Below are 26946 nucleotides of genomic sequence, written 5' to 3' on the forward strand. Positions count from 1 at the left end.
GTAACGCGACATACCATTTTAATTGGATCTCCAGCTATCAATTTCATTTAAAAATGTTATATATTTGTAAATATAACGTAGAAGGAACTAAATAAAATAGAAATTTAAGTGGTTTTAGCCAGCTAAAACAAAATATGCGTATATACATATACATATATATTTAATAGAGCAGTTTTCCCTGTTACAGCGACTCAGTACAAGGTTGTTGCACGCTTGACGCTACAAATGTCAGACGAGTAATAGACGTGCAATGCGAGTAAAATGTCATAGTTTACGGCGGCGTGCGCCTGCGCAGGGTTCACGGTCGCCGTTGCTGATGCGCATGGTACCAAGAGTGGGTAGATTTGAAGTGATAACTATGATAATAATAACAAAAAAAGAATTAAATTGAGTTCTAAAACTGTTGTAATTGTATAACTGGTGCTGAACATAAATTATTCAACAGCTATATTTACCTTTTACATCACTTATAAATCATCTATAATAATAATATGTGAACGTTTATTTTCTGACCAATCATTAACCAATTGATATTAACAAGCGACCAATAAAACAGTAGGGAACTAATATATTTTATTATCTACTACTTGACTTACATTTACAATTATTATTTATATAATTAAGTTTTGTTAAGAATAGTAATGAGCACTGTATGTATTATTTTTAACATGTTATATTATTTAATTATCCCATTATATATAATCAATCAAATTATTTCAAAGTATTTATTTAATAAGTACATGTACGACGTAGAGCATACGCGTGAAGCGTACAAAATACAGTGGAATTATTTCTTCTCGTACAAAATTGAAAATTAGATAAGCTTCGCGTAATGCGGTTTTCCTTACGTTGTGTAGTAACTATTATGTCGTGTTCACAGTGGTTTTACGCAGATAGAACTAAATAATAATATATTATAACAATAAGAAGCAAATTTATTTGAAATAAATTATTTAAAACAATTTCAATTTTTATATTAACATTCTAACATATAAGTGGCAAAGATACTTTTGACAAGCGTGTGCATAAGTGTACAGAAGTGTACAGAAGTGAGCACTTATATTGATAAGTAAATCGCCGGGGACAGGCGGCGCCTTCCAAGGCCGACAGCCTTTCGACTCGCGACTAAATTAACATAATATAACAAATTATGCATACTTATATTCTACATATATAATGTATGAATGCGTAAGGTAGCTCTATGGCGTCGTATTCATTCTGTAAAACGGAAAGACATTGAAGCGTAGTACTATATACATTTTCACTTATGCTTTAGTACGAGATAAGACACTTCAAATTATGACTGAGTTCGACTGTACTGCATCGTTCTCTACTCTACATAAATAGAAGTAAATAATATATAGAATAACAAAATAATTTATGAAGTAAAGAAATATATATGTATGTATACATGAAAAGATTTAATGAATACATATTATCCCCATCGTGAAATCCGTTTAGGAAAAACGATGTTACTTCCTTAACTTATGGAATATCTATTTTTAACACAAGCATTGTCGTTTGAATGTCATAACAATGTCGTTACAATATATTTATATATTTGTATATGTTAGTTTTCACTTAATATTATAATGGAAAATCGCGTAAAGTTTAGTTTTTAGACAGTTCAGACTTTTGAAGGTGTATTTTTAGTGCGCATAAACTAAGTATGAACTTGACAATTAACATATATATGAATATCTTAGATATATTTTAAAATCACAAACGTAAGATAACGTTGCCAAATTTTTTATGAATTGACATATCGCTATCTTAATCTTAAGCTAAATATTAGATATGTGGGTGGTAGTTGATAAAGATAGGTTCATTATATGCACAGCATACAATGGTATATCTATTTACTGGAGTTTCTTTTATAGATAAGTTTGCGCAACTAAATTGTGCAAAGTAAATGAAAAATTTGAAATTTATAAACGATAGTAATTATTAAGTTTATATATTTAAAGTTGAAACATTTCCAATTAACTATATAAAACGATAAATAAATTTTAATTACAAAGAAACATTCCAGTTGCAGTTCAATCAGACATTTGAATTTCATAGTTTTACAGTAAGTAAACAGGTACATGTGTTCACTATTATGTGTTATTTAAATCAAATTATTTTATATAATTTTCATGTAATATAAAGTAATTTATTAATTTAAATTAGATAAAAACCATGCAGATTGAACGATAACAGTAAGGTCAAAGATAAACATTAATATGATTTTTATATAATTTTAAAGAATGTTTATGATGGCTCCTTTTAATATATTATATATCAGTGTAACATAGTATCTGTTACACTTCTCCTAATGTAAGCTTTTAAACGTCATTTTAGTGACTGTAACAGGTACTCAAGATGCAAGTAAAAGTTAATAATTAAAATTCCGCTCTCACCACATTCAACGAGAATTAACCAGATCTCAGAAACATAAATATCACTATACAGATATAGTATGCATAGCTATGCGCCTGCGCTTAGTTCTAAACGTCGCATATTACTTGTAATAATTATCATTGATTTATAGTTTTGTTGTCTATATATCAATTACACATAGCAATGTTTTATAAGACGCAATAGAACAGGATTGGGCGGCGGCTGAGGCGGTCGTGACGCGGCCGTGACGCCGCGTGACGCTGCTGCTTACTCTGCGTTGTCAGGAGTAAACAATTTACTGTTTGTAAACACTGTGCCCGTTAACGTAAACACTGACACGCCGCCGCTACTCAGGTGTCGATACTTGTGTGGAAGTGGGGGAAACTTTCCTACATTCTACTGATTAGCGTTGACAATATAAATCAAATAAATGAGCTTCACGCTGTTTCCCGTACATCAGGGTAGGCAGAGGGAACCTAGTGTTAAGACACTCCGTTACACACTTTCTGTCGAATTTTTCGAGGCATTGCGTATTAAATGGCGCAAATCAACGGAAGGCTTTTGCTTTGGTACCATAGCGAAGAAATAAAAATGGTGAATGAACCCACAACCATCGCGTTACAGTCAAACCCTTGTGCCCCTGCGTCACGACGGTCTCAGTCCTAGCTTATCGAAATAAAAAAAGATAGCTATTTTAATGGATTCCAGCAAAATTATAGCGACGTGACATTGAAAAGGAATTGATGTGAACGTCAATGCGCCCGTCACTGCGACATTATAACCGGTTTTCATTATTTCATTACGATCCCGACTTAATCGAACTATAAGTAACGCGTTTATAAAATCCATAGGTATAGATATACCTCAGTTACCTGCATAGTTTTATTTTTTTATGATATATGTAACGAAAAATTATAAAATGGCCGTTAATTCAATAACATAAAAGGAAAATTTTGTATATTTGTATTATTATATTTTTAGTAATTTTTCCAATTGTTGATACCTGAAAAACAATTTAATCTAGCAAAGCATAACTTTAGATTGTATCATATAATCAAATTATTATATTTACATAACAAAACATTTTATATAGCATAATAGATAAATGGTTTCTAAATAACATAATTAGTGGATTTACTAGTGTTAATTATATTTACATATACTAAATTGTTTAGTTTACATTAAAGCGAATAATTGTAATATAACTAAGCTGTAATAAATAATATTATTATTAATAATAAAGAAATTTATTCGTAATAAACTAACATAAGCGTTATATATCCAATTATCCAGATATATTTAATAAATATAGTCATAATAATTTTATAATATCACTAACAGTCTACATATATCGTAATATAAGAGTCCTTTTTATTCTTAATCAAAAACTTCAATCACTTGTTTAAGTTAACGTGTTGAATACAAATAGTTTTCACATTATAAATGATAAGAGAGTTTAATATACGTACAATCGTACACATTTAGATAAAGACATAAGCTGTATATTTAGATATAAGTAATATACGGTACAATTTATGAAAAAAAATTTAGCGTCACGCTGTGTCCCGCATATAGCAAATGTAACCTAGTGTTAGGACACTCCGTTCCCCATTTTCCGTCGAATTTTTCAAGGCATTATGTGTTGAGTGGCGAAACTCAACGAGGGAAAAAATCAACGCCGTTATTACTAAAGAGTGCTCTACTGGTGAAGAGTTTTCATAAAGAGTATATAAGAAGGATGGAAGGAAGGATCCATGGAACCATGGAAAGGATCGCAGGATACTCTTGGCATTTTCTGCGACTTGTCCAAGGCATTTAGTTGTGTTTAGCACTTAGAATTGGTAATGAGGCAATATTATTATGGTATGGTAAGTGGACGTACACTGAATCTTTCTGACCTATTGTTGAACTAACAAGGTTCCTAGAGTAAATGTGAATGGTAAGAAATCTCCTGGGTCTTTATCAACATGGGAGTCCTACGGGGGCCTATTTTTGGTCCTTTTCTTTTTAATATATATAAAAGATTGGAAAAAACCATGATATAGTATTGTTTGCTGATGATACTTCACTGAACAATTGAAGAAACGACAAAACGTATATGACGATGTAAACAATACTCTGTCAAAATGTGTTTATGTTTATTTATACCTGCATATGTGTGAGTGTATGTATTATACGGACATATAAAAAAGTTCTAACTTCGCTTTAAGACGCATATCAAAGAAATACATTATAACTCGGAAATCGTTCATCTTCATATTCGTAATTATAAAATTAAGGTAATTACTGCGGCTTATTGTTAATTGAGGTCGCTGTCTTTAATTATAATTCACAAGCAACTTGTAAGACAGTTTGGGGTTAGGTTATTTCTATCTAAATATGAAAAGAATATGAATATACGTACGGAGTACTTTGAGAATACGCTAAGTGTGATATAAATATTTAAGTAAGAAAATAACAAAAAAAACTTATTCTTATCCAGAAGAATATAATAGGAGCTTTTAATCTGGCTTTTTGTAATAGCTCGTACACCAGAAGAAACATTCAGTCCACACTCTTTAAATAAATACATATAACATTTTATTCCCGCTATCCCCGATCCTGAATCCCGACCGCTGAATCGCGGTGATCGCGCCAGTCATTCCACTAAATCCAATACATTTTTTATTCATGAAACGATTGACGTTTGTATGTTAATTCCGAGTAGGTCTCGGCCCGATAGATGAAATATTGAATTATTGCCCAAAGTAGGGATGGATATGGAGGAGGCCTGCTTGATATTAATCCGGTGGCTGCCAGGAATTCAAATAAATCCACTCTGTGACAAACAAGACATATAAATCAATCAGAGCAAGGTGGTGTGCCTTGCAGCGTCTATTGCAGTCGCCCCTTTCAAATATTTCTCTTGTATATCAAAAGTAGAACAAATTTGTATCGGCAAATTTATGGCCAAGGTTACTAAACTCGTTACGACTTCCAGGTGGAACAATATTTTATTTACAAGACTCGTTGTTTATACCTTTGTTAACTTTTTGCTAAAATACCTACTTTAAAGGAGCAAATTTTTAGCTTTTTGTTGTTGCATAAGATGGATATATTATGAACGTTTAAATAGTCTTTGATGTGGTATTCTTCATTATTCAGTTTATAATAAGTGAATTAGTCATTATTTTACGTATTGCCTTAAGTTTTAAGTACCTTGAATTTGAAGTGATTTGGTTAATAAATTATATGCTCAAGTAACTTTAAATTCTTTTTTGTAAAAAAACTTAATAATAATGTTGTAATATTTACAAAGTATACCTACTTATTTAAAGGTAACTTGGCGGGTTATCGCGACATATTCTTAGTAGATAAATCATTATAATATTATAATTGAATAGAATATAATTAAAACCTAGGCAGATACTGTTTAGTTTGCAGTATCATATCAATGAAATATTTAGAATATTTAACTATTAGCTGTCTCAGTAGATCGAGAAGTCTTCTTAAATACTTGAGTGCGTTTTTTCCAGTCTAAGCGATGCTTCATCGAGTTCACCGATTTAATTATAAACTAAACTAATGCTATCATATTTATATTGTGTTATTATTGTTACATTATTTAAAAATCCCAATAATAAAGTATGTAATTGATGTTATGATTTTTTTTATAAATATATTCTTCTTCTATGTTGGTAAGTAACTAGACTTATAGGAAAATTGCACTGATATAAAAGTATTGATTCAATAACCCCAATGTGTCAACTGTTATTACTCATCATTTATTATTGTCTTACAAGCTCGAGTCATGTGAAAATTAAAAATAATAATACATTTAGTTTATATACTATAGCTATTTTTTTAATATATTTGAAACACGTTACAGTTTTACAAAGTATTATAACCAGGAAAATATTAAATTAAATCAGCTTCACGCTGTATCCCGCACACAGCAGGGTAAGCAGAGGGAACCCAAAACTATTTCATATATGCAAAATAAACGAAACAACCAAAACTTTCCACGAAGTCAATTGGGTCGATATCGTTTGAACGAACCAAGGCCGGTGATCCACGCGGTCAAGCCTCCTGATATATGAAATCAAATTATTATTCTTGATGAACTATTAAATGAAGAATGTGTATTGACTTTCACAAAAGAATTAAAAAATCTGTTGAGAAGTGTTCTCACTATCACCACACGCCAGTCGCCACAAGACCTCGATAAGATAATGTTACATACAACTTTAATAATATATGTGATATTATAACGACTATACGAAATTATAAACGAACACTTTTTAGATAACACCAATGACAAGTGGTTGCTCTGAGCAGTCATTAGTTACTATATTTTTATACAGATAGATACTATCATTTAAGAAGAGAAGAGGTCAGTCATGGTGCAGGAGTTCAAAGTGTAATTGTACATAAACGCGACTGGTTGTAGGTTCGATGCCCACTCATGGAATTTAAATATTTATTTAAATTTATATTTACATTTCTTCGTCGTTGAGTTAATTTGATTTTTTTATACTCTATCTTTTGTGTTATTTCAATCAATATCAAGAATATATTGTTGCTAGCTAATTAATAGCTAAATAATTTGCCTATATTTATACAATACTAACGCGACCTTATTAACATTATAAATAATGGAGATAAGGAAGACATTGACACATTTTTGCGAATCGTACTGGAGGCACAAATTAATTTGAAAGATAATATTTCATATATGTAATGAAAGCATTACCACAGATGTTTTAGCAAAAAATCAATATTTTAATATTTTTCAATGTACGTAAGTATAAGTTAGTGAAGTAACATTACCATATTATTAAATTTCTTAAAATAGTCATTAATAAAATATAGTAACATACCATTGTTTCTGATTTAATTGCCATCTTTGTGTACCTATAATGTTATTCTTAGAAGGTTCTGTAACTTTAAAAATTATTTTATAAAGTTTTCCTTACTTTAGAATTCAGATCTTGTTATAGGAACGGATGCAATAGTCCATAAACTTGGTAACTTTACAGAGTTACTTTGACATAAGTGTTCTAGTTGTACAGAGGAAGATAGAAAATCAATATTTTTTTTAATTGGTTAAAAATAAGATAAAAATAAATAATTTAATCACTAACGTCAATATCTTTTTATTGGAAGCAGATATTAATAAATAATATAATCTTTACGAATATTCCGACTATAATTAATTAATGAAAAGTATTTATTAGAAAGCCCAACCATTAAAATGGCTTGTATACTTTAATCAAGCACTAGTGATGTTACCTCGTTATCACACTCGTATATGTAACGCGTCTACTGTCTATGCAAATACGATACAAATGTTGTCATTAATAGAGCAAGATGGAATGCTTGTAATTCAATGTAACCTCAATTGCTTATTAAGAAAGGTCTCGCTTGGAAATTTCCTATGATCATAAACTGTTTCTAGATAAATGCATATATTATGTACGAGTATGTAGATGATATAAAGTAAGCTGATTAAATACGAATAAAATACACTACTTTTGTGCAAATAGTTAGCAGTATTGATAAAGTGTGTGTGGCAGTTTTATAAATATCGGTTAAAATTAAATTTTATACAAAATTTACAATCTTTTTTATTAAGTTTAAGTTGGTGATTGATAATTTTTTTAAGTACTTCAGGATGTATCCCGCACACAGCTGGGTAGGTAGAGGGAACTTAGCGTAAGACACTCCGTTCCCAATTTTCCGCTGAATTCCGGAGGCATTGCGTGTTGAGGGCGCAACGCAACGGCCTCGACACCAGAGCGAAGAAAAAAATATGAATTTAAATAAATATTTCCTCGAGTGGGGATCGAACCCACAACCAGTGGTGTTTAACCGTTATGTTAGTAGGCCTCAACTATATTTTTTTATTGTTTACAATTTCGTTAATACTTATGTGTAAAAAGCTTTTAGTTTTTACTCGCGCCCGCGCAAGGATACGAGATTCTGCGAAGGTGTATAGTATAACGGGTCTCGTTTAACGGTAAAATTAATTTGCCATTCAATGGGATCACATGCGTTAACCAAACAACGAATATAAATTTTTATCCTTTTGTATTAATATTGAATAAAATAGTGTTTAGAACAGCTCTAGGCGTCTATCGTTCGTCGTCATTCGCATTAGGAATTACATGTATTTTGTAGGCGTTGAAAATGTTTATTTATTGATATTTTGTTAAAAAATACACTACTAAATAAAAATTAAAGTTAATTGTAGTTGAATTCTATAGAAACGTCAACGGTTTCCTTTACAATGAATGATCAAAATTATTCGCACATACAATTATTAAGTAAGTAGTTAAGTATTCTACAACGCTGATATTGCTTGCACTACTCCATACCTATATAATATTTAAATTTGGCTTTAGACTTCTCAATTTCTAAAATTTTTATAGTAAAAATCATTTTTTTGTAAGGAATTACGTTCACTTTTAACAAGACTTGTATAATAAATAATATAATTTAAATACAATAATATGTTTGTGTGTAATAGATTAAAAAATTGTTCAAAGGGTTTTTCAATACAAGAATGTATTATTCAAACTAAAGTATGTTATTATTGATATTATTATTTCTTAGTAGTTGCACTTGTTTGCTATTTATTCAGTAACTTAGGTATCAATTTAATATACGTAAATCAGAAAACCACACATGTTTATTTGTTTAGAATATGCAATTTTTGTTTATGAATGAAAACCAAGTAGAGAAATTGCGAAACGACAAAAACAATATAATAACAATTTAAGTTAAGTAAAAACAGGGAAATCATCAAAAGACATAGACATAAAAATACTTCTAACATTTTTTCGAATATATGAAATTCGTAATCGCGTGTCCTATTACATATTATATTATGTATTCATTCATTCACCTTACGAGATCATATATATCCATCCCTTTTCCTCACTGTATAAATTATAGATGTTAGAACGTGACACACGATAATAGCACGTTAATAATTATTTATGCATATAACAACGCAATATCTGAATACAGAATTAGAAGCACTATCACTTAGGTATTATTAACTAGAATGGCCTAGCAAAGTAATGGCGCCTGAATGGGTATTGTATGCGTAAACACTAATCAATGCCACGGATACCTTCGCGAAGGTCACCAAGTTTCAAGTCCAAAGATAGCTATAATTAGGTATATATTTTAACTATATTAAAAACATAAACCTAGAAAAACTAAATTTTACAAATGAATTGGGACGCTTCAGTTTTATTTCTACTTTCGTATATCAAAGGCGTTTCTCCACACAATCTCTGTAGCGATACAAATATTATTTCGTTCTCCATTGCTGGCCTACAGAGATTAGATTTCAATTTGGCTTTACGAGAACAGTAATAGGCGTGTATTAAGTGGCTACGTGCATTGCTAGCTTCGCTGGAGTACGTAATAGTGTTTTTATTATCATTTATATCGGCCGCGTCGCCTCAGATTGAGATAACGTATGCCACTGCGCAGTTTGACCAAATTTCGAATCACTACTTAGAAATAAGTGAAATAACACACCCAAAAACATTTTCTCTTTAAGATCTTCCTGTTTATTATTTTTTTGCGATAGCTAAGTGTTTTAACATGGTTTTTATCAATTTACGTATAATTTAGATACGTAATACCGTTCATATGTAGTACCTAAATTAAAATTTTTAGCATGGGGATGGTTCTTTTTTTTATTTTAAGTTTAAAAAAGCATTGAATATAATTGCTAATAGTCTTATGATACTCAATTTTCGTGTCCAATACAAGTTAATTAGTCAACATTTTTTGTAATTTTAAGGCATTTCTCCTTTTTGCATAACGAAAGAACTTTAGACTTCTCTAATTTAATAAGTTTGTTTCCCTAAAAATCTTTGCGTGCAGTCAGCTATATTAGTTGTGCCAGAATAGATAATGCTGATGTGCTCTCATGGACTTGACGCCTATGGTGGAAATTACTGGATTAACATAATTGAGTCGACTGACTAAATTGTTTTTGATCTTTAGTCGGTGACATTGTTGTCCAAAATCTACAATCAATTTTCTTTTTTCAGCTTCACGCTCTGTACATAGCACATCCTGTACTTAACCAAAGGGAATCTGGGAACCTAATGTTAAGACACTTCCGTTCCCCACTCTCCACAGAATGGCCCGAGGCATCGCGTGTTCAGTGTTGCCAATTATAATAACCTATAATAATTGGCAACACTGAACACGGAAAACACTGATGGCTCGTGTTCAACTATTGATAATAAGCCAGAGTTTCTATTATTCAATTATTGGCGCGAGTAACGAGATACTCAAAGTGTAAAGCGCGAATAATCTTTATTTATAACACTGTGGTATTGCTTTTAATATTGAATTGACTGTCAAATATGACATTTTTTTAATTTTTATAATTGAGTTTATGTAAAGGAGTAAAGGAGTTTATAATGCCCTGTTTTGTCAATACCAGCTGTTTTAAAGGAACTAAAGTATGTGTTTATCAATAAAATTTTATTACAACTTAATAAATCTTGATTTCCCTATAAGAACGTAAGCTTATAGTTTAATCTTTTATAGGTTGATGACCATCATAAAATTGGAAAATGGTCCGTACAAACATAGTGGAGTAGTTTGAAAGAATGAAGTGCATTATAGTCAATTCAGTAGAAGCAATGGCCCACAGCCAAGATATTTAACACAATACCTTTTAAAGTTTTCAACCAGTTCGCTCATACTTTTCGTAAAAGAACGATTACTTGATAGCCCATATTTTGTTGCCTTTTTGCGGTCTTACGTTATCTGTTTCTGTGTGACAGTTTTAATATTCTTAACATCTATAAACGAGATATAAATAATAAAAATGATAAATTTAAAAAAAAAAAGATGTCTACGTTTTAGGTGAGTTATTAGTAGAGTATATACACAGTGTAATATAATGCAAGAATGTCTAAATTTAATAAACTATTATAGTTAATGTATTTCTTTCAAACTCACCTTCCATCCGGCAGACGAGTTGCTGTCTCCTTTATCCTTAAAGTATGGCACATTCTGGACCATCCACTCATAAATCTGCGATAAGGTTAACCTTTTTTCAGGAGAAGAGGTTATGGCTTGAGTAATAAGATCAGCATAAGAAAGATTTCCCCAAGCGTTACGTCGTGAAGAATTTTTTTTCGTGGTCGCCGAAGTCGGTAAAGGTGGTGCACCTAAAACAATTATTGTAGAAATAAATTTTCGCTTTTGACAAATTATAATTAATTTTATTTAATTTTTAAATATTATTAAGATTATGTAGCATAGAATTTCGTATTTAATTTCATTATGACGTGTTGAGAATAAATAACATTTGACAGATTTTTTTTTAATTTAAGATTTGTTTTTTTTTTCGGTTTTGATGTTATCGAACGTAATTTTATGTTATTAAAAAAAAAAGTAACTGATAGTGACTTAGATATAATAGAACAGCAACTGGCAAGCCATTACTTGCAGAGTTACTTAACCAATGTTTATAAACACCTGTTTCGTTTACATATTTCTTTTTATCAAATAACCTTTAAATGTCATATTTAAATCCAAATCATATACGTGCTTATATAAGCGATTATTATATGCAAATAGCTATATAAATATTCAATAAATGACATGTCATATAAAAAAAGAAATATGCTACATTTTATTATGTATTTAATATACATAATTAGCTAGCGAATTACCCAACTTAAAAGAAATATGTTTTTTCAGTAATAAAAAAAAATTGACATTTAGATCCATCATTTTTTTTTTCAAAAAAGCGGGAGTTTTCACCATTTGTATTATAGAAGGTCTATAGTCAATACATACATTCATTCAAAACTCACACACACACACACACACACATCCAATACGCTACGTTGTTAACAAAAACTACAACGCAGAATCTACATTTTATTTTTATCTGTTGGCTTGTGTTTATATAAATTTTTGCGATTGTACCTACTCCTACTACAAGCTTAATAATAACAACAAACGTTAACTGTTATTAGATTATGTAATGGCAGCTACTAATACTGTATCAACATTTAACATATAGTTACCAGAAAGGTTTTGATTGGAATTCTTCTTCGAGCCAGGGTCTTCTGGATCGATATAGTTTTCTGGTCTAGGCTGTGGCCACGTGTTAGATCGAGCGCGGGTTTGAGGTTCAAATCCAACCTCTGTTAATTCTCCCACGGGCTCGAACTCCCCCATCGCCCCTTCTAGCTCGGACAGAGCCGTCTGCGACGACCACGGGCTCTGGTAACTTCCTCTAGGTAAAGACATATTGTTTCGCGATATCACTCAACTGTGGAATTTTTTGTGGGTGTGTCGGTCGCCGCGCTCACCGGCGCGAATTAGCTTCGACTTTTATCATTAGGTCAGAACTCAACACAACTCTTTTTTTACCAGATTTCTTTCTATTTCCAGAACGTGAGTTGGAGTCCGCGATCCGCAAAGGTTATCCAACCCCTTATCGGCCTGTTACACGAAGCCGATAACATGTGGCGTCGCTAACGTTCATAAACAGAGATGAGCGTACGTATCTGCCGTCGGGCCGCTCCCTAGAGGCGATTTTCGCTAAATATAAGTGCGTTGCGGGGCAGGGGTGCGCGGGTGCGGGGAGCGCGCGGGGGCGGGGCGTGCACCACGTGAGCGACTACGCGCCGATTTTCCAATTCATCTCTGGCCGACTCTAGGCGCGTTAACCTTGTAACGTAACTAAAAACCGTAGCAGTCCTTGAGTATCACAAGCACAGAAAATTCATAAGTTTCAAATTAACAAAACACAGCTATTAGTTTATTTGGTATAGTCCGTCCGCGACTGGAAACTTTTTAGTGTCGATACGTGTTATCACTGTATAGCACTTCGTCGGTCACTCGGAGGAGGACGAGAGGCGAAGACGTCTCGCGCTTCGACCGTTCAAAGCCCACGCGGTCGGCGTATCTCGTAACTGCGTAATAAGTGCGGCCCGCGTCGAGCTGCAGTTCGTCCTCTTACGCGAGCGGTCGCTAGCACACTGAGTGACGACGTCGCGAGGCGCGAGGCGGCGGCCGTGCGAATTCCGTCCGCGGTCCGCGGGCGCCGCGCGGGCGGTCGCGGGGTGCGGGTGTGGGGCGCGGGCAAGGGGGAGGGCGGGAGGTCGCTGATAGAGAAGCGGCGTCGCGACTCGCGTGTGACCGCCGACCACCGCTGCCACTCTGCTACTTCGTTTCTACTGATAACTCATCACTCGCAAGCTTCATATTACGTGGCGGATTTTTCTGCTATGATAATATAGGATACCTTTTTCAGCTTCAAGCTGTATCCCAAACATAGCGGCGTAGGCAGAGGTTACCTAGTGTTCAAGACACTTACTCGGTTACCTGCTTTCCGCTAAATTTCGAGGCATTGTGTGTTGAGTAGCGGAAATTAACGCCACGGTTTTTGCCTATGATCCTTAAGACTTTTAACTTAACTTTACGCTGTATCCTAGCGGAGTAGTCAGTGAGAACTGAGCGCCAAACGCGACGATCTCTACAAACATCTTTCACCTCGTCCACTGCCTTCAACCTCTTCATACACGGAGGGTCCTCATGCCTTTTACGTGACTTTCCTCCAGTATCTTTGATACTGTATTTTCCAAGATCAACCGATACCCTGAGATCCGGCCGTTGAATCCTGCATATACGAGTTTTCTTAATTAAACCTATATTAATGAATAATACATGCTTAGTAGAACAGATTACACCTGGGTTGCCTGGAAGAATCCTGCCGCAATCACCTTTAATTACATTTTTTCGTAACTCATTTTTGGAGAAAATTGCACCCATACGTTTTTTATATGAATCGCACATCATTTGAAAGATAATCGCATAAGGAATTGGAAAATTAAGGGTTGCCAGCTCTCAGTCTGCCGCGAGTCTAGGGTTGCCTGGTTTAAACATGTCACTAAATGTTAATAATTTGCACTCATGTGTTTTTTTAATGAATTATATATCAAATTAAAGCTTTTTTTTTTCTGAACACTATAAAACATGGTTGCCTGGAAAATTCCTGCCGCCAACAGGGGTTGCCAGCGTTTGAAATATTTTATTCCGGTTCCGTTTGACTATGAGAATGGACGATGAAATGCGCGGTCTGCCTTATGTTTTAAAGTAAAATATTATATAATAGAAGGTCAATCTTAAAATCAATGTTTATTCTAATTGTTCACCTGTTAAATAATGATTTTAATCATATTAAGTACATGCAGAAAACTATTTAATGATCATGGGGCAGAAGAAATCATCCTTATTTTTCAAGTAAAATAATGAATCTATAATATTGAGTCTGACTGCTAACGTTTCGTCGTCTTATCAATACAGCAAAGGCTCCGTTAACCCTGTGAGGCCTTATCCATTTCTCCCGCATCCATTACATATCTTCCATCTCTAATGAACATACTTCCCAAATATACCAGATTTAATAAGATTTTTTTTAATTAAAAAAAATCTTAAAAAGTTATTAGTTTTAATTCAATTTAGAATTAAAATGGACAATTTAGTTAATTTTACAATATTTTCCTTTTAATATTATTTTCCGTTTAGCTACGAGCCTACGCAATAATATTTCGTTATTTATACTCTTAATATATCTTTTTTCTGCCAAAAAATTATTCTGTATTTTATCTATTTAAATGTGTGTGGGAAATAAATAAAATTACAATATTTAAGGATGACAATCATCAATTCATCATATATTCTATATTTTGTAATTTTCTTTATTTGAGGAATTAAAGTATTAAAATAAAATTAAAATATAATCATAATAGCTGTAAAGTTATTGCTCTTTCAAGTTATCGGAACATATCTAACAGTTTTAGAGTTTTAGGGAAGAAAAATAGTGGTATATTAATGTACAACGCAAGTGTTAAGACGCAAGAAACATTAGTAATTGTTTAGAACTATATTTTACGTCATTTATTTATGTCTAACGTAATACAATGTATTTGTGAACGCAATAAAATTATTACTCATAAATATAATATAAGCAAGAATAAATAAAGTTTGCTCCTACTCCAGTTTTAATTTTCAGTCGTATCTTGTAATAAATATTTATATGAATCATTTTAATAAAAAATATATGTTCAATATAATAATTATTAAATTCTAATCCTAAACCTACTTTTAATACTTTTTTTATTTATTAAATGACTAAGTACAATTTAAACGCATATTTTCTCAATTTTTCTTTATTTAAGCTTTTGTAAATTATAATGAAATTTCATATAAAACGTATTCAATATGTAGTATATATTTATGTATTTATCTATACTTATAATAAAACTTACAACTTTCACCAATTGCTTTGTTTTAACTCAACTTAACATATAAAGTATGTTTCATCAAAATCGGTTCATAAAAAAAAAGTTCTCGGCATTCGAATGAACTCAAGGCATGAGTTTGCCTAAAAATATAAAGCAACCCATATCCATACTTATACTTATAAATTTGTATTTGTTTGTAACAAATCTCTTTTTTTAACCGGCTTTCAAAACAAGGAGGAGGTTCTGAATTTAATATTTTCGATTCGATATTCGATTAATTTATTGGATATTTTGGATTCGATTGTGATATTGGATTATTCGATTCGATTTGGCTATGCTCTGTAATGTGCAATCATTACAGTTATTTTATAGACCCTTACCCAAATCAATAATTTAACATTTAAGGCTGTTTCTGAACGAGTAAATTAAATTATTCATTGACATCAACACATATGACTGTCAGTCAATTCTGTTTATTAAATTAATAATCATGTAGTTCAAGCGGACGAAGCCGCGGGCGGGCCGCTAGTCTGTAATAAAACGATACTCACTTTACAATGTCTCGTTTTGAGCCGACCGAAAAATGGTCACGTAAGTATAGATGTATAGGTACATTATTTAATTTAAGTACTTTTAGGGAAAATTGATGGGTCATCTATATATTGCTATAAACTTAATAAGCCTGTAATACTATTGTTGGTGTAAAGGATCACCTTTCCTAGTAAATTATGTTATTTGACAAGAAAACTAGTGGACTCTTGAATTTTATATCGCTTTATATTTATATGAAAGAAAAAACTACACTATTGGCCGAGGTTGTGTATTTTATTTTATTCTTTACATTTTTATCTTTATATAATAACGACGGCCATTTCACTCTGATAACAGCAGCTGCTTTCTGATCCCATAGGTCACGGGTTCAGTTCTCGCACGATGCAAATGGTTTTAATATAATTATAATTACCTATACTGATATCTATCTTACTAGCTAGGTATCAAGGCAAATAATTATATCTAATAACGTCTTAGAATGGTGAATGTGTAAAATTTCAGCTTACCGTGTAAAATTCAAACAATTTTATTAAAAACTTATATGGTTAATTTTTTGAACGTTCCCAGGTTACTAAAATAGCAATGTAGGACGTAGGCACTATTTTTTTCAGCTTAACGCTGTATCCCGTATATAGCAGGGTAAGCGAAAGGAACTTAGTGCTAAAACACACTGTTTCCCGCTTTCCACCAAATTTCCGAGGCATTGCGTTTTGAGTTTTTAATTTAACTCCGCGCTTTTTTGACAAGGTTATGATTATTATTCCTTTAAAAATGTTTACTGAGCTGGTCAAAAGTATGTCAAACCCACGACCATTGCGAGTATAGTCACTCTTTTTCCAAAATCGTCACAATCTCTTACAAACAAATTTAAAATCCAAATGCCATCCTTTGGTAAAAGAATGTACTGTCACAGCAATCTTAAAGTTTTACTAGTATCGCGTTCCATTAACGCCATCTAGTGTTCAGTAAACTTAAACTAAAATTATAAGTAGTTCTACGGCTCGTGCTCTTTCTGTTTTGTAGTCTGCCACATAGATGGCACGTGTAAGAAATATGAAATGCGCGCGCTACCAGGGGTATGTAAATGCCCAATAGTCGACTGAAAGTGGGAAAATCCACCCCGGATAAGGTTCAGTCGTTTCGGGACACTCAAAGCGTGTACTTCCTTCTGAAACTTCACCAATTTCCTTTTCTTTTATCTACTGCTGATAGAATAGTCTCTGTCTATATAAATTAAGTTGTACTTATATATATTTTCATATAATTTTCACATATTGATTGGAAAATTAACTTATTTAACATTCTGATAAGTGATAAAAACTTTCAAACTATTATATAAGCATAATAGTCGGCGGTTTTCCAAAGTAGCTCGACGGATAGAATGATCGGTAAGTAAAACTTTTTTATAGGCAAATCCAGCCAACTTTATTTTTATGATATCATTTCCTGATTTGAACTAGTAACTACTTATATTGAAGCGTCAAATCGGATAGAAAGTAACTAAAAATTAACGGCGAGATATTTATGAGCTATTACATTGTATTGCCTTGTATTGTTTCGTATATTAATTTATTAGAATTAATTATAATTCAGTAATATCGTTACCATTAATTTAAAGTGCATGGTATGTTATTTCTTCTTTCTTAAAATAAATAAAAAACTATACGCAGCAATACAATAACTTCTATATAAATACAAATATATTTGTATATATATTGTATATATATTTTTAAATAATTTTTAATGGTATTGCTTAAAATTTATGTTAGTCATTATCTTCGAAAGCTCCCTGGAGCTTTGCTTTATCTATCGAAAGCTACCTATAGAAATGTAGGCTTTATCGACACAAAAAGAAAAGGTGATATATACTTGGTATTCATCATACATATATATAGTATGTTAGTTTGTTTAGAACATATGTTCATTTAAATATAGACACTTATTACGAACGATTAAAATTAAAATGTTGTGTAATAATGACCGCGAGGTTATTAATTTAAAATTGTATTATTATTGTGTAAACAAATAACCGTTTTATCATATATTTGTGTATAATATACAAATATATACGATATTCTATTCGGAGTACGCCGACGACGTCGGACATGGCGTGTTGAGTGTTGGAACTCAACACGCCATGTCTCTAAAATTGAACTCAAAGGGAGCAACAGTGCCCTTACAATAAATTCCCTCTGTCTAAAATATATGTACTTAGTACTACTGTAATCTACTATCAATAAGAACTGAAATAGACACTCGTAAGAAATCGAATTATTTTTATTTGAATAGAGCGCAGTACAGAAAGACAAAAGGCGGTGTTGATTTCTGCCACTCAACTCAGTGCACAGTCTGTCATGGCACTAAGTACTTTCTTCCTATCCTAGTAATGTGATATACAATTTGGATCTAAAATAAATAAATAAATATTTATCAGAAATAATAAATACGAGCGTTAACTTTCTTAATCCTCTTACTTTATTTTATTTTTATTACTGAATAATTCCTAGGTAAAGTCTACATTATACTAGAAACCCAATCGCGGCTTAGCGTCCGCGCGTCCGCCTAAACTTATTGTTATATTATAGCCAAATTATTAAAAATCTTTACATAACTTGTAGTACAAGTGCTATACTGAAATATAAGCTATATTACTGATAAGTTTTATCTAAATCCGATCAGTAGCTCTATATCACGCTTTGCCCCGATGGTGTCGAGCGAAGAAATGGAAATATAAACGTAAATAAATATTTCACTTCCTCGAGTGGGGATCGAACACACAACCGTTGTGTTACATTCACACCCTTGTGCCACTGTACCACAACGGCCCCAAATCTCTAGAAACTTTTTTTTTTCATTTAAACCTATGTTGCTATCAAGTACCTACTTTCTTAGATTTTGTAGAGGCCAGTTATGGCATACGCTTGAGCCCCATAAGCGTGTGAACTTTACAACCTATCACTTGTAGGTTCCATTTCCACTCGAGGAAATGAAATATTTAGTACATATTTTAATTAATTGGCTACAAAATGCCTTTAGAATTTTGCAGAAAGTGGGAAGCGGAGTGTCTTAACACTAAGCTCCCTCATACATCACAATAGCATGTGGGATACAACGAGAAGATGAAAAAAGTACTTATAAAAAAAATAACATTGGCTTACAATTAGAGCTACTCATTTAGTAAGGATCAGATGTAGAACTTCAGTTTCGATTCGCGCTACAGGCGTAGATTCTTAATTAAGAAAACGGTTGTACTTTAAATAAGCTGGAGTCATTTGTCCGGATTGTACTGATTAACTGTTATCTCCAGCTTTTATACCTTAGTTTATTTAGTCTATAAGCTTTTAAAGTACTTTGATTTATGTTAAATATATTTAGCATTGTGCTTTTAGCTTAAACATTATTAGATACTATTAAATTTTAATGGATTAAATAATTTGTTATCAAATTATAAACTTTATTTCTTCTTATCTTGGGTATCTTGCAAAGATTCTCCTTCTCTTGCAGTATTATAGTAAATAGAAGTAAGAAAATTCTAATTAGTATAAACTAAATAGATTTTTTTCAAGGATTTCAGTCAGTATAATATACATATTATATAATATATTTTATATGTATATTCTCTCTCGTGAACCGCGGATTGGATGTCGTTTAATGAACGACATTATACAAAGAGTTCTTTTGAAAGAGACCACATCTAATTATTCTTTACCTTGCATGTTTTAGAGCTTCACAAGCTTGGAAACAGGATTAACGTCTGTCTGTATATCTATGTCCAAAAATATGAATATGATTTTGATAAAATATTTATATTTAATACACTTACTGAATCCTCCTTGAGAAAACTATTTCTAGAAAATTTTGGAAATCTATACAATATTTACTTTTTTATTTTCTTTACCTCTCTCCCTCTGTATCCCACAGTGCTGAGACACTATTAAGCCACTATCGTTTCCCTCTTTTCGCCGAATTCTTGAGACGTTACATGTCGAGTGGTGGAACTCAACGCTGAGCTTTACTTTTTTTTATATTGTATTATACATATATTTTCATTCTGCCCTGTTCCCTGTACAGAGAAGAGGTTACATAATCAGTAGATACCTTTTACATACATATATTCCCCTAAGAATCCACGGTTATTCACCGCAGGTACCTACAAACAAACTTATCAGCTTAATATTAGTATAAATTTTAAGTAAAAATATTTTTTGTTTGCTTTAAATTTAGCCACTTTTATCATAAAAATTACGTATTTTTTATTTTTCAGTACGACGCCTTTGAAATCTAATACATGTTATCTTTTATAAGTATCATGCCTTTGCATATAAAGTTGTCATTTCCTAAAAAAGCTTAAAAGTGTATTTTGCGGTTTTACCAGGAACATTTTCATTTTCACGAACATAGATAACATGTGGGGTAAGAACAAAGAAGCAGCCTAATTAGATTGGATAAAGTTTTAATGTGGAGCTTTAAAAGTTAAACTAAACTTACACTCTTTTGTTTTCCTTATTAGTCTTAGAGTCACGTAAATACTCTTTTGGACTTTATGTCCATTCGTATTAAAGAGGGTAAAGAGGTGTAATTAACTTCATTAGAGTCTACTATAACTTATTAATATTCATATCAAAGGAATATAAATGATTAAGAAGATGATTTTAACTCTAAATAATTAACTAGTAAGGAATTAAAACAGTATTTTATTCCGAAAATACCGGTTAAGCGCGAGTCGGACGCGCCCAGCGAGCTTCCATGCCAACTTGAGGATTGTAAGTCGACGGGATCTATAATTTACAAAAGTTGACAAACTTAAGCTTACTGGCACATGCGCTCATTTTGTATGAAATGAACTACAAATATATATAAGTTAGTTACTAATGAATGATTATTAATTCTTCTCACTTCGTGCCAAATTTCATAACTGTAGGTCCACGGGAAGGAAAATTAAGATAATAGGTCTTAACAAATTGACAGACGGACAACAAAGTGATCCTATAAGGGTACCGATATTTCCTTCTAAAGTACGGAACCCTAAAAATAAATTTACCTTCAGTTTTTTTGGTTACCTATTACAAATAATAAATAACTACACTAGAAGTTACCTACAAGCTCCGTTAGGTACAAAATACGTTACAGAAACCCTACATACTCGTTACATACAAACATACATTGTTGCAAAATTTATTATACCTACTTTGTAATTAACTGGGATCGATTCTGCGTGCGTGTTAAAGGCGAAGGAAGCGCATGACAGGAAAGGCAATTTGTAGTGATTGCCTTAATTGTCCCTCAACTTCGACAACGTAACGTGTTGTTAACTATCGACGTATGTAGATAGCTACGTATCGGTTGTTATGTTAGTACACATACACTCAGTATTATAGTGTTAGTTCTCTCTCTCTTTCTCCTATTTTACGATTATAATGTATAATTTGTATCGGTGCATGTATTTTCTTTATAAATTTATAGCTACTTTTTTTTATCAGCAAACTACTGTATCCCTTACATAGCAGGGTAGGAGGGAATCTGGGACTCTAGTGTTTAAATACTCCGTTCCCATTAAGTTACCAGAATGAATAAATTAAAAAAAAAATAAAACAGTAAATAAAAATATTAAGTATAAAATACTTATAGCATAGTTGAAAAAATAACTATATATTTCATATATAGAATAAAAAGTTATGTAAATCAATATTGTAGTTGGCTTTTGTAGTTGCATAGCAATTTAACGGTAAAATAAAACCGAAACGCTATCTGTGAACACGAGTGCTGTGCATGTTAGAACGGAATTTCAAACAAAAATGAGATATTTTTTAGCTTCATAGTGACTCTCGTGTAGAACTGAGAGAATATAGTAAAATGACGCTACGTTTTTCACAATTTTTTAGGGTCATTCTGTATTCCGGCTCTAACAGAGCAGGGCAGGCAGAGGAACCAAGTGTTAATACACTCCGCAACCAACTTTCTACGAAATTCTGGAGACGTGTTGAGTGGCAGAATTCAATTGCGTGCTTTGCTTCGACACAAGACCGTAGAAATGAAAATATTAAATAGTTAATTTCCTCAATTTCGAATTGAACTAACAACCTCTCACCTGTAAACTAACTAACATACATAACATAACATGCATTTAAACTTCTTAATTCGAACAATAAAACTCTAATCTACCCTGTCTAGAGCACAATTGCGAATGGCGTAACCGTCGCAACTCCCAAGTCCCACTTACTTCCGCTCGAGCTTCGCCCCAGATCTGTGCATCGTGCATGCACGGGCATACACGATACTTTAATGCTCATGAATAAACATTGAGGGGATTAACTTTAGATATGTACATAATTAGAGTACCGCTTTTCCTAGTGTTGTAGGTAGGTACTGGAAGAATTAAAAATTGTTTTTTTTTTTCAATAATGAAATAATTTATTCAGCTTCATGCTGTTCTGCACATAGCAGGTTAGGCAGAGGGAACCTAGTGTTAAGACACTCCGTTCTCCACGTTCTGCCGAATTTTTCGAGGTATTGTGTATTGATTGGTCGAACTCGTACGGTCGGAAAAATATATATTAACCGTATAAATGAATTTGTTTGTTGTTTCTACGAATAAATGTGTAAAATACACATAAATAGGTAAACATAGGAACGAATTGTCTTAACGCTAGTTTCTCGGGTTCCGTCAGTCTACCCTGCAGTGTGCGGGATATAATTCAACTAGAGTTCAAATAAGATGCAAAGATAGCAAAAAAAGAGCGTAAAAATTTACATAATATAAAAAAAATATAATATTAAGAGTAGGAAGCAAAAACGATAAATTAAACTAAAACTAATAATATTATAGCATAATCTTGAATAAATATATATTTAACTTCATATACGAAACAGCCAGGGAAGTATAATTGAGCTCGTGTCTGACTGGTAATTGCACGTCGCCTAACTGTCACAACAGTTTACTGCGCCGGTCTTTGTTCCCGGCGAGCTAAGCCCGCCCTAGATAGGTGCATGCACCATGCAGCATGCATGGACAGACACCAAACTTTGATGTTGCTCATTAACGACAGTTTGTTGCTGTGGTGGTGGTGGAGGTGTGAACTTAATTGGTATTGTTGTTTTTGGCAGTATTCGATGTCAGAAGTTATAAGGAAAAGTTAATTTAATTAGGAAAATTAATTGTACGAGTGCTTTCTTAAGTATTATTGCGTGGTAGGTAAGGGCATCGTAGTGGTTCGTCACTACCTTTTCTTCTGTTCTAAAATGGTCATAAATATAAATGGAAACGGCATCACAAGATCGATTAATAAATACGTGCCTAATATACTTAAGACAACACACCCTAATCGACATTAACCTTCTTAAAATTACATAACCACATTAACACATAAAACGAAATCGCTAAGACGAAATGGAAACATTTGCATTTTAATAACCCCAAATGCAATTTGTGAACTCATTACCCTGTACAGCTGGTCTTAGGCTTCCATTACATTTCCGGAAGACGAGGTACCTCCAGATAATAATCGAACACTTAGTTGGCACAGAAACTGCAAATGAACTATCCGTATGGACCATGTGCCACGAGAGGCACTGCCATACGAGTACGTGCCGCTTTACGATGCTCTTGCATAATTGTTATTTTAGTCTTCCTTTTCGTTGTTTTTTTTTCAAATCTGTGTCTTTTTTTGTTACTTTAAAGATGTAGAGTTTGAGGCTATCTAACTGTAGTATTAATACTAAGAATTTTATAACAAAGATTTTATTTTTTTTTAATTATTGAACAATATTGAATATTTCTAAAGATTTAACTAAGCTTAAACATATCAATTAAAAAAAGTCTATAAATAAATAAATATATTATTTTTAAAAATCTTATATAAATAAAGTAAACTTAAATTTTAAGTCGCTATTAAGACTGAACGATGTCGATTATTGCTTTTCGATATTCTGCAAGGAATATCTGGAGCCTGTCACAAACTTTAACCCCCTTTTACACTTCGCAGAGCGTTAAATTTTTCAGTTCTCTTTGTGAGAACGTTTGCTTTATAAAAGAAATTCTAGGTGCAGTTTTCTTGTTTTAAAGTTAAAGGCATTGACTAAGTTAAATTTTTCGTAGCACGTTTTAATAAATATAGGTGTATTAACTGTATAAAGTTTCTAATATATTTTTTGTTATGGCATATGAGCAGTAATTAAAATGCATTTTTTAAATTCAATTGATAAAATTCATCGTTATTATTCATAAATAATTTTGTTTTATATATAAAATACTGTCAAATGCGTAGCAAATCGCAATCCACCATTACATGTTGTTTAACCACAACCACGGTACATGTAGATGTATTAAAAGTAATTTTAACATATAATTATTGTATTGAGGTTAGTCGTGATGCAGGGCCACAAAGTGTAACTGTAAACGCAACTGGTCGTGGATTCGATTCCCAGTCGAGGAAATTGAACATTTAATATTTATATTTATTCCTTCTGGTGTCGAGGTGGTGGCGACAGCGCAGTGTTGAGTTACGTCGCTCAACACACAATACTTCCAGAGTTACACGGAAAATGAGCAGTGGGATGTCTTAACACTGCTCTCTCTCTGCCCTACCCCGCTACATGTGGGATACAGTGTAAACATGAAAAAAAAACACTGATGTAAATATGCATATATATATCATATATTTTTTAGATAATAGATATAAAATTTTATTGTTATTTAAAATAATCTTCAAATTATATTTATGTAATTCGAATAAGCTGTAAGCATCGTAAGTAATATTGCTTTTGGGTGTCGTAAAGCTCCGTTGACGGGTACACCGCTTGAATGAACTGTTAGCTTCAGGTTGACGCATAAATTACTTTGTAGGGTAACGATGTGCCCCTAAATACCGGGGGTTAATGAATTTCCAGTATGGGAACGGGGGCTTAATCCAAAGGCACTTACTATGTAGAGTTCATTTGTAAATTAAAGTAAGAAAATGGTAATTGTTTGTTATGTAATGTACATCCCACTTACCCTAACTTAATTAATGTTCCTTTTGAATTTAATATATATTTATTGATTTGTATTTATGTACTTAATATATTGTTAATGTGTTATATATACTAATATAAATTTTCTATTTAATGGGGTGCATTAAATAGAAAACTTTTACCACCACTTTTATACAACTCTAACATCCAAAGGTTGCCTGGAAGAGATCGCTTTAAGCTATAAGGCCGGCTTGCTGTGCTTTTTTAATATTATTTTTAAGTTTTTACGTTACAAGAGTTAGTTACGAGCTATTTAACAGCGATCTAGCTAAATAATAAATAATATAAAACGTAGGCGGATAAAAGTTACATTTAAGTTAATATCAAAATACTGGAAAAATTTTTAGAAGATCTGGTCAAACAAGGTAAGGTGGGCGTTTGTAGCTTTTACGTAGTAAAAATATAGGAACAAATTAGCTCGTGGAAAACAAAACACACAAACTTAGCCGGCGTACCCTATAATGTTTGTCTTTGAACGCAAATATTACACAACCTACGTCAGCATCGACTCGAACATGTTTACATTCGTAAAAGGTGCTTAAAAGCTGTGTTATCTTGTAGAATATAAATATATCTTTAGTATATATTAATTACATATTTGAGGCCAGTCGTGGCGCTGCCTTGGAACACTAAATCTGATAGTAAAAGCGACAGGTTGTAGGTTCGATTCCTACTCGAGGAAATGAAATAATTAAAACATTATTTTTTTTCGTTTTGGTGTCGAGGTAAAGCGCGGGGTTGAGTTTTGCCACTCAAACATTATATACAGACAAAAATATTTTTTACAACCATTTGTATAAATTTTAAGTAAACAAGCTTATTTTACCATATGAAAAAAAACTACAGGTTAATTACTACCATGAAAAAAAAAACGTCCTTATTTTAGCTTGTAATTAACCGACAGAGATTCAGTAAAATTAAATTTCTTGATTGCGGCTCTACTACCGGTTCGCGCCTGGCGGCTGCTCCGCCCCACCGACACACTCTTAGTACCGACAAATTATTTATTAGCCATTTAAGAGGCATTCCAAGGAATTTAGCGCTGGGAAACGAGCTTTTCTACAAAATTAAATTGCTTTACAATTACTTTAGCACTATTTTTTTAATTATAATTTTTAGATATTATGAAATTATATTTCTTTTTTTTATTAGCTTCACGCTGTATCCCGCGCGTAACGGGGTAGGTAGAGGGAGTCTAGTGCTACGACGCTCCAATCCCCACTTACTGCTGAACCTTAGATTCATTGCATGTCGACTGGCGGATCTTAACGCCGCGCTTTGCCTGCTTACCAAAGCGAGAGAATAAAAATATATGTATAAATAAAAATAAATAAATATTTCATTTCCTCGTCTGGAAATCGAACTCACAACATATTGCGTTTTCAGTCACATGCCGTAGGGACGCACCCTGCGTTACGACTGGCCCGACATAATATAACAACATTTATTATAGTAAACAGATCAGAAAGTTAACTTCAAATGATAAAAAGGTATACATATTCTATTAAAAGATAAAGAGAAACTGAATAATACATAGGAAGTAGAAAGGTGTGATAAACCCACTAACTAATGGTCCGTCCTGGAACCCGACCAGGGATATTTATCATTCACCAAGAGGCACCCGCTGTGGTCATTGCCATGGCCGACACGTATCCTTGCTGTTCTATAGGTACCTACTGTATACGCTGACCCTAGCTTAATTAATGTTCCTTTTGAA

General features: G+C 32.6%; 2 protein-coding genes across 3 annotated transcripts in view; one reads left to right on the forward strand and one right to left on the reverse strand.

The window, feature by feature from the left end:
• The window catches only part of foxo (forkhead box, sub-group O), a 54904-nt gene extending 41438 nt beyond the window's left edge, over positions 1–13466 (reverse strand). Inside the window, exons 1-2 of one of the 2 annotated variants that reach the window (XM_085186285.1) lie at positions 12441–13466; positions 11362–11573 (exon numbers count right to left, since the gene is read on the reverse strand). In XM_085186285.1, coding sequence (XP_085042411.1) covers positions 11362–11573; positions 12441–12666 — 438 coding nt within the window. In that variant the 5' untranslated portion in view covers positions 12667–13466. The remainder of the gene's footprint in view (positions 1–11361; positions 11574–12440) is intronic. The other variant, XM_085186286.1, reaches the window with a different exon arrangement.
• Positions 13467–17349: 3883 nt separating this feature from the next.
• The window catches only part of LOC146538165 (uncharacterized), a 121788-nt gene continuing 112191 nt past the window's right edge, over positions 17350–26946 (forward strand). Inside the window, exon 1 of the mRNA XM_085186287.1 lies at positions 17350–17608. The gene's annotated coding sequence lies outside the window, so the exon portion shown is untranslated. The remainder of the gene's footprint in view (positions 17609–26946) is intronic.

Source organism: Heliconius melpomene, chromosome 6, assembly GCF_056956725.1.
Source record: "Heliconius melpomene rosina isolate 202511_hmr_F chromosome 6, ASM5695672v1, whole genome shotgun sequence".
NCBI classification, from domain to species: Eukaryota; Metazoa; Arthropoda; class Insecta; order Lepidoptera; family Nymphalidae; genus Heliconius; species Heliconius melpomene.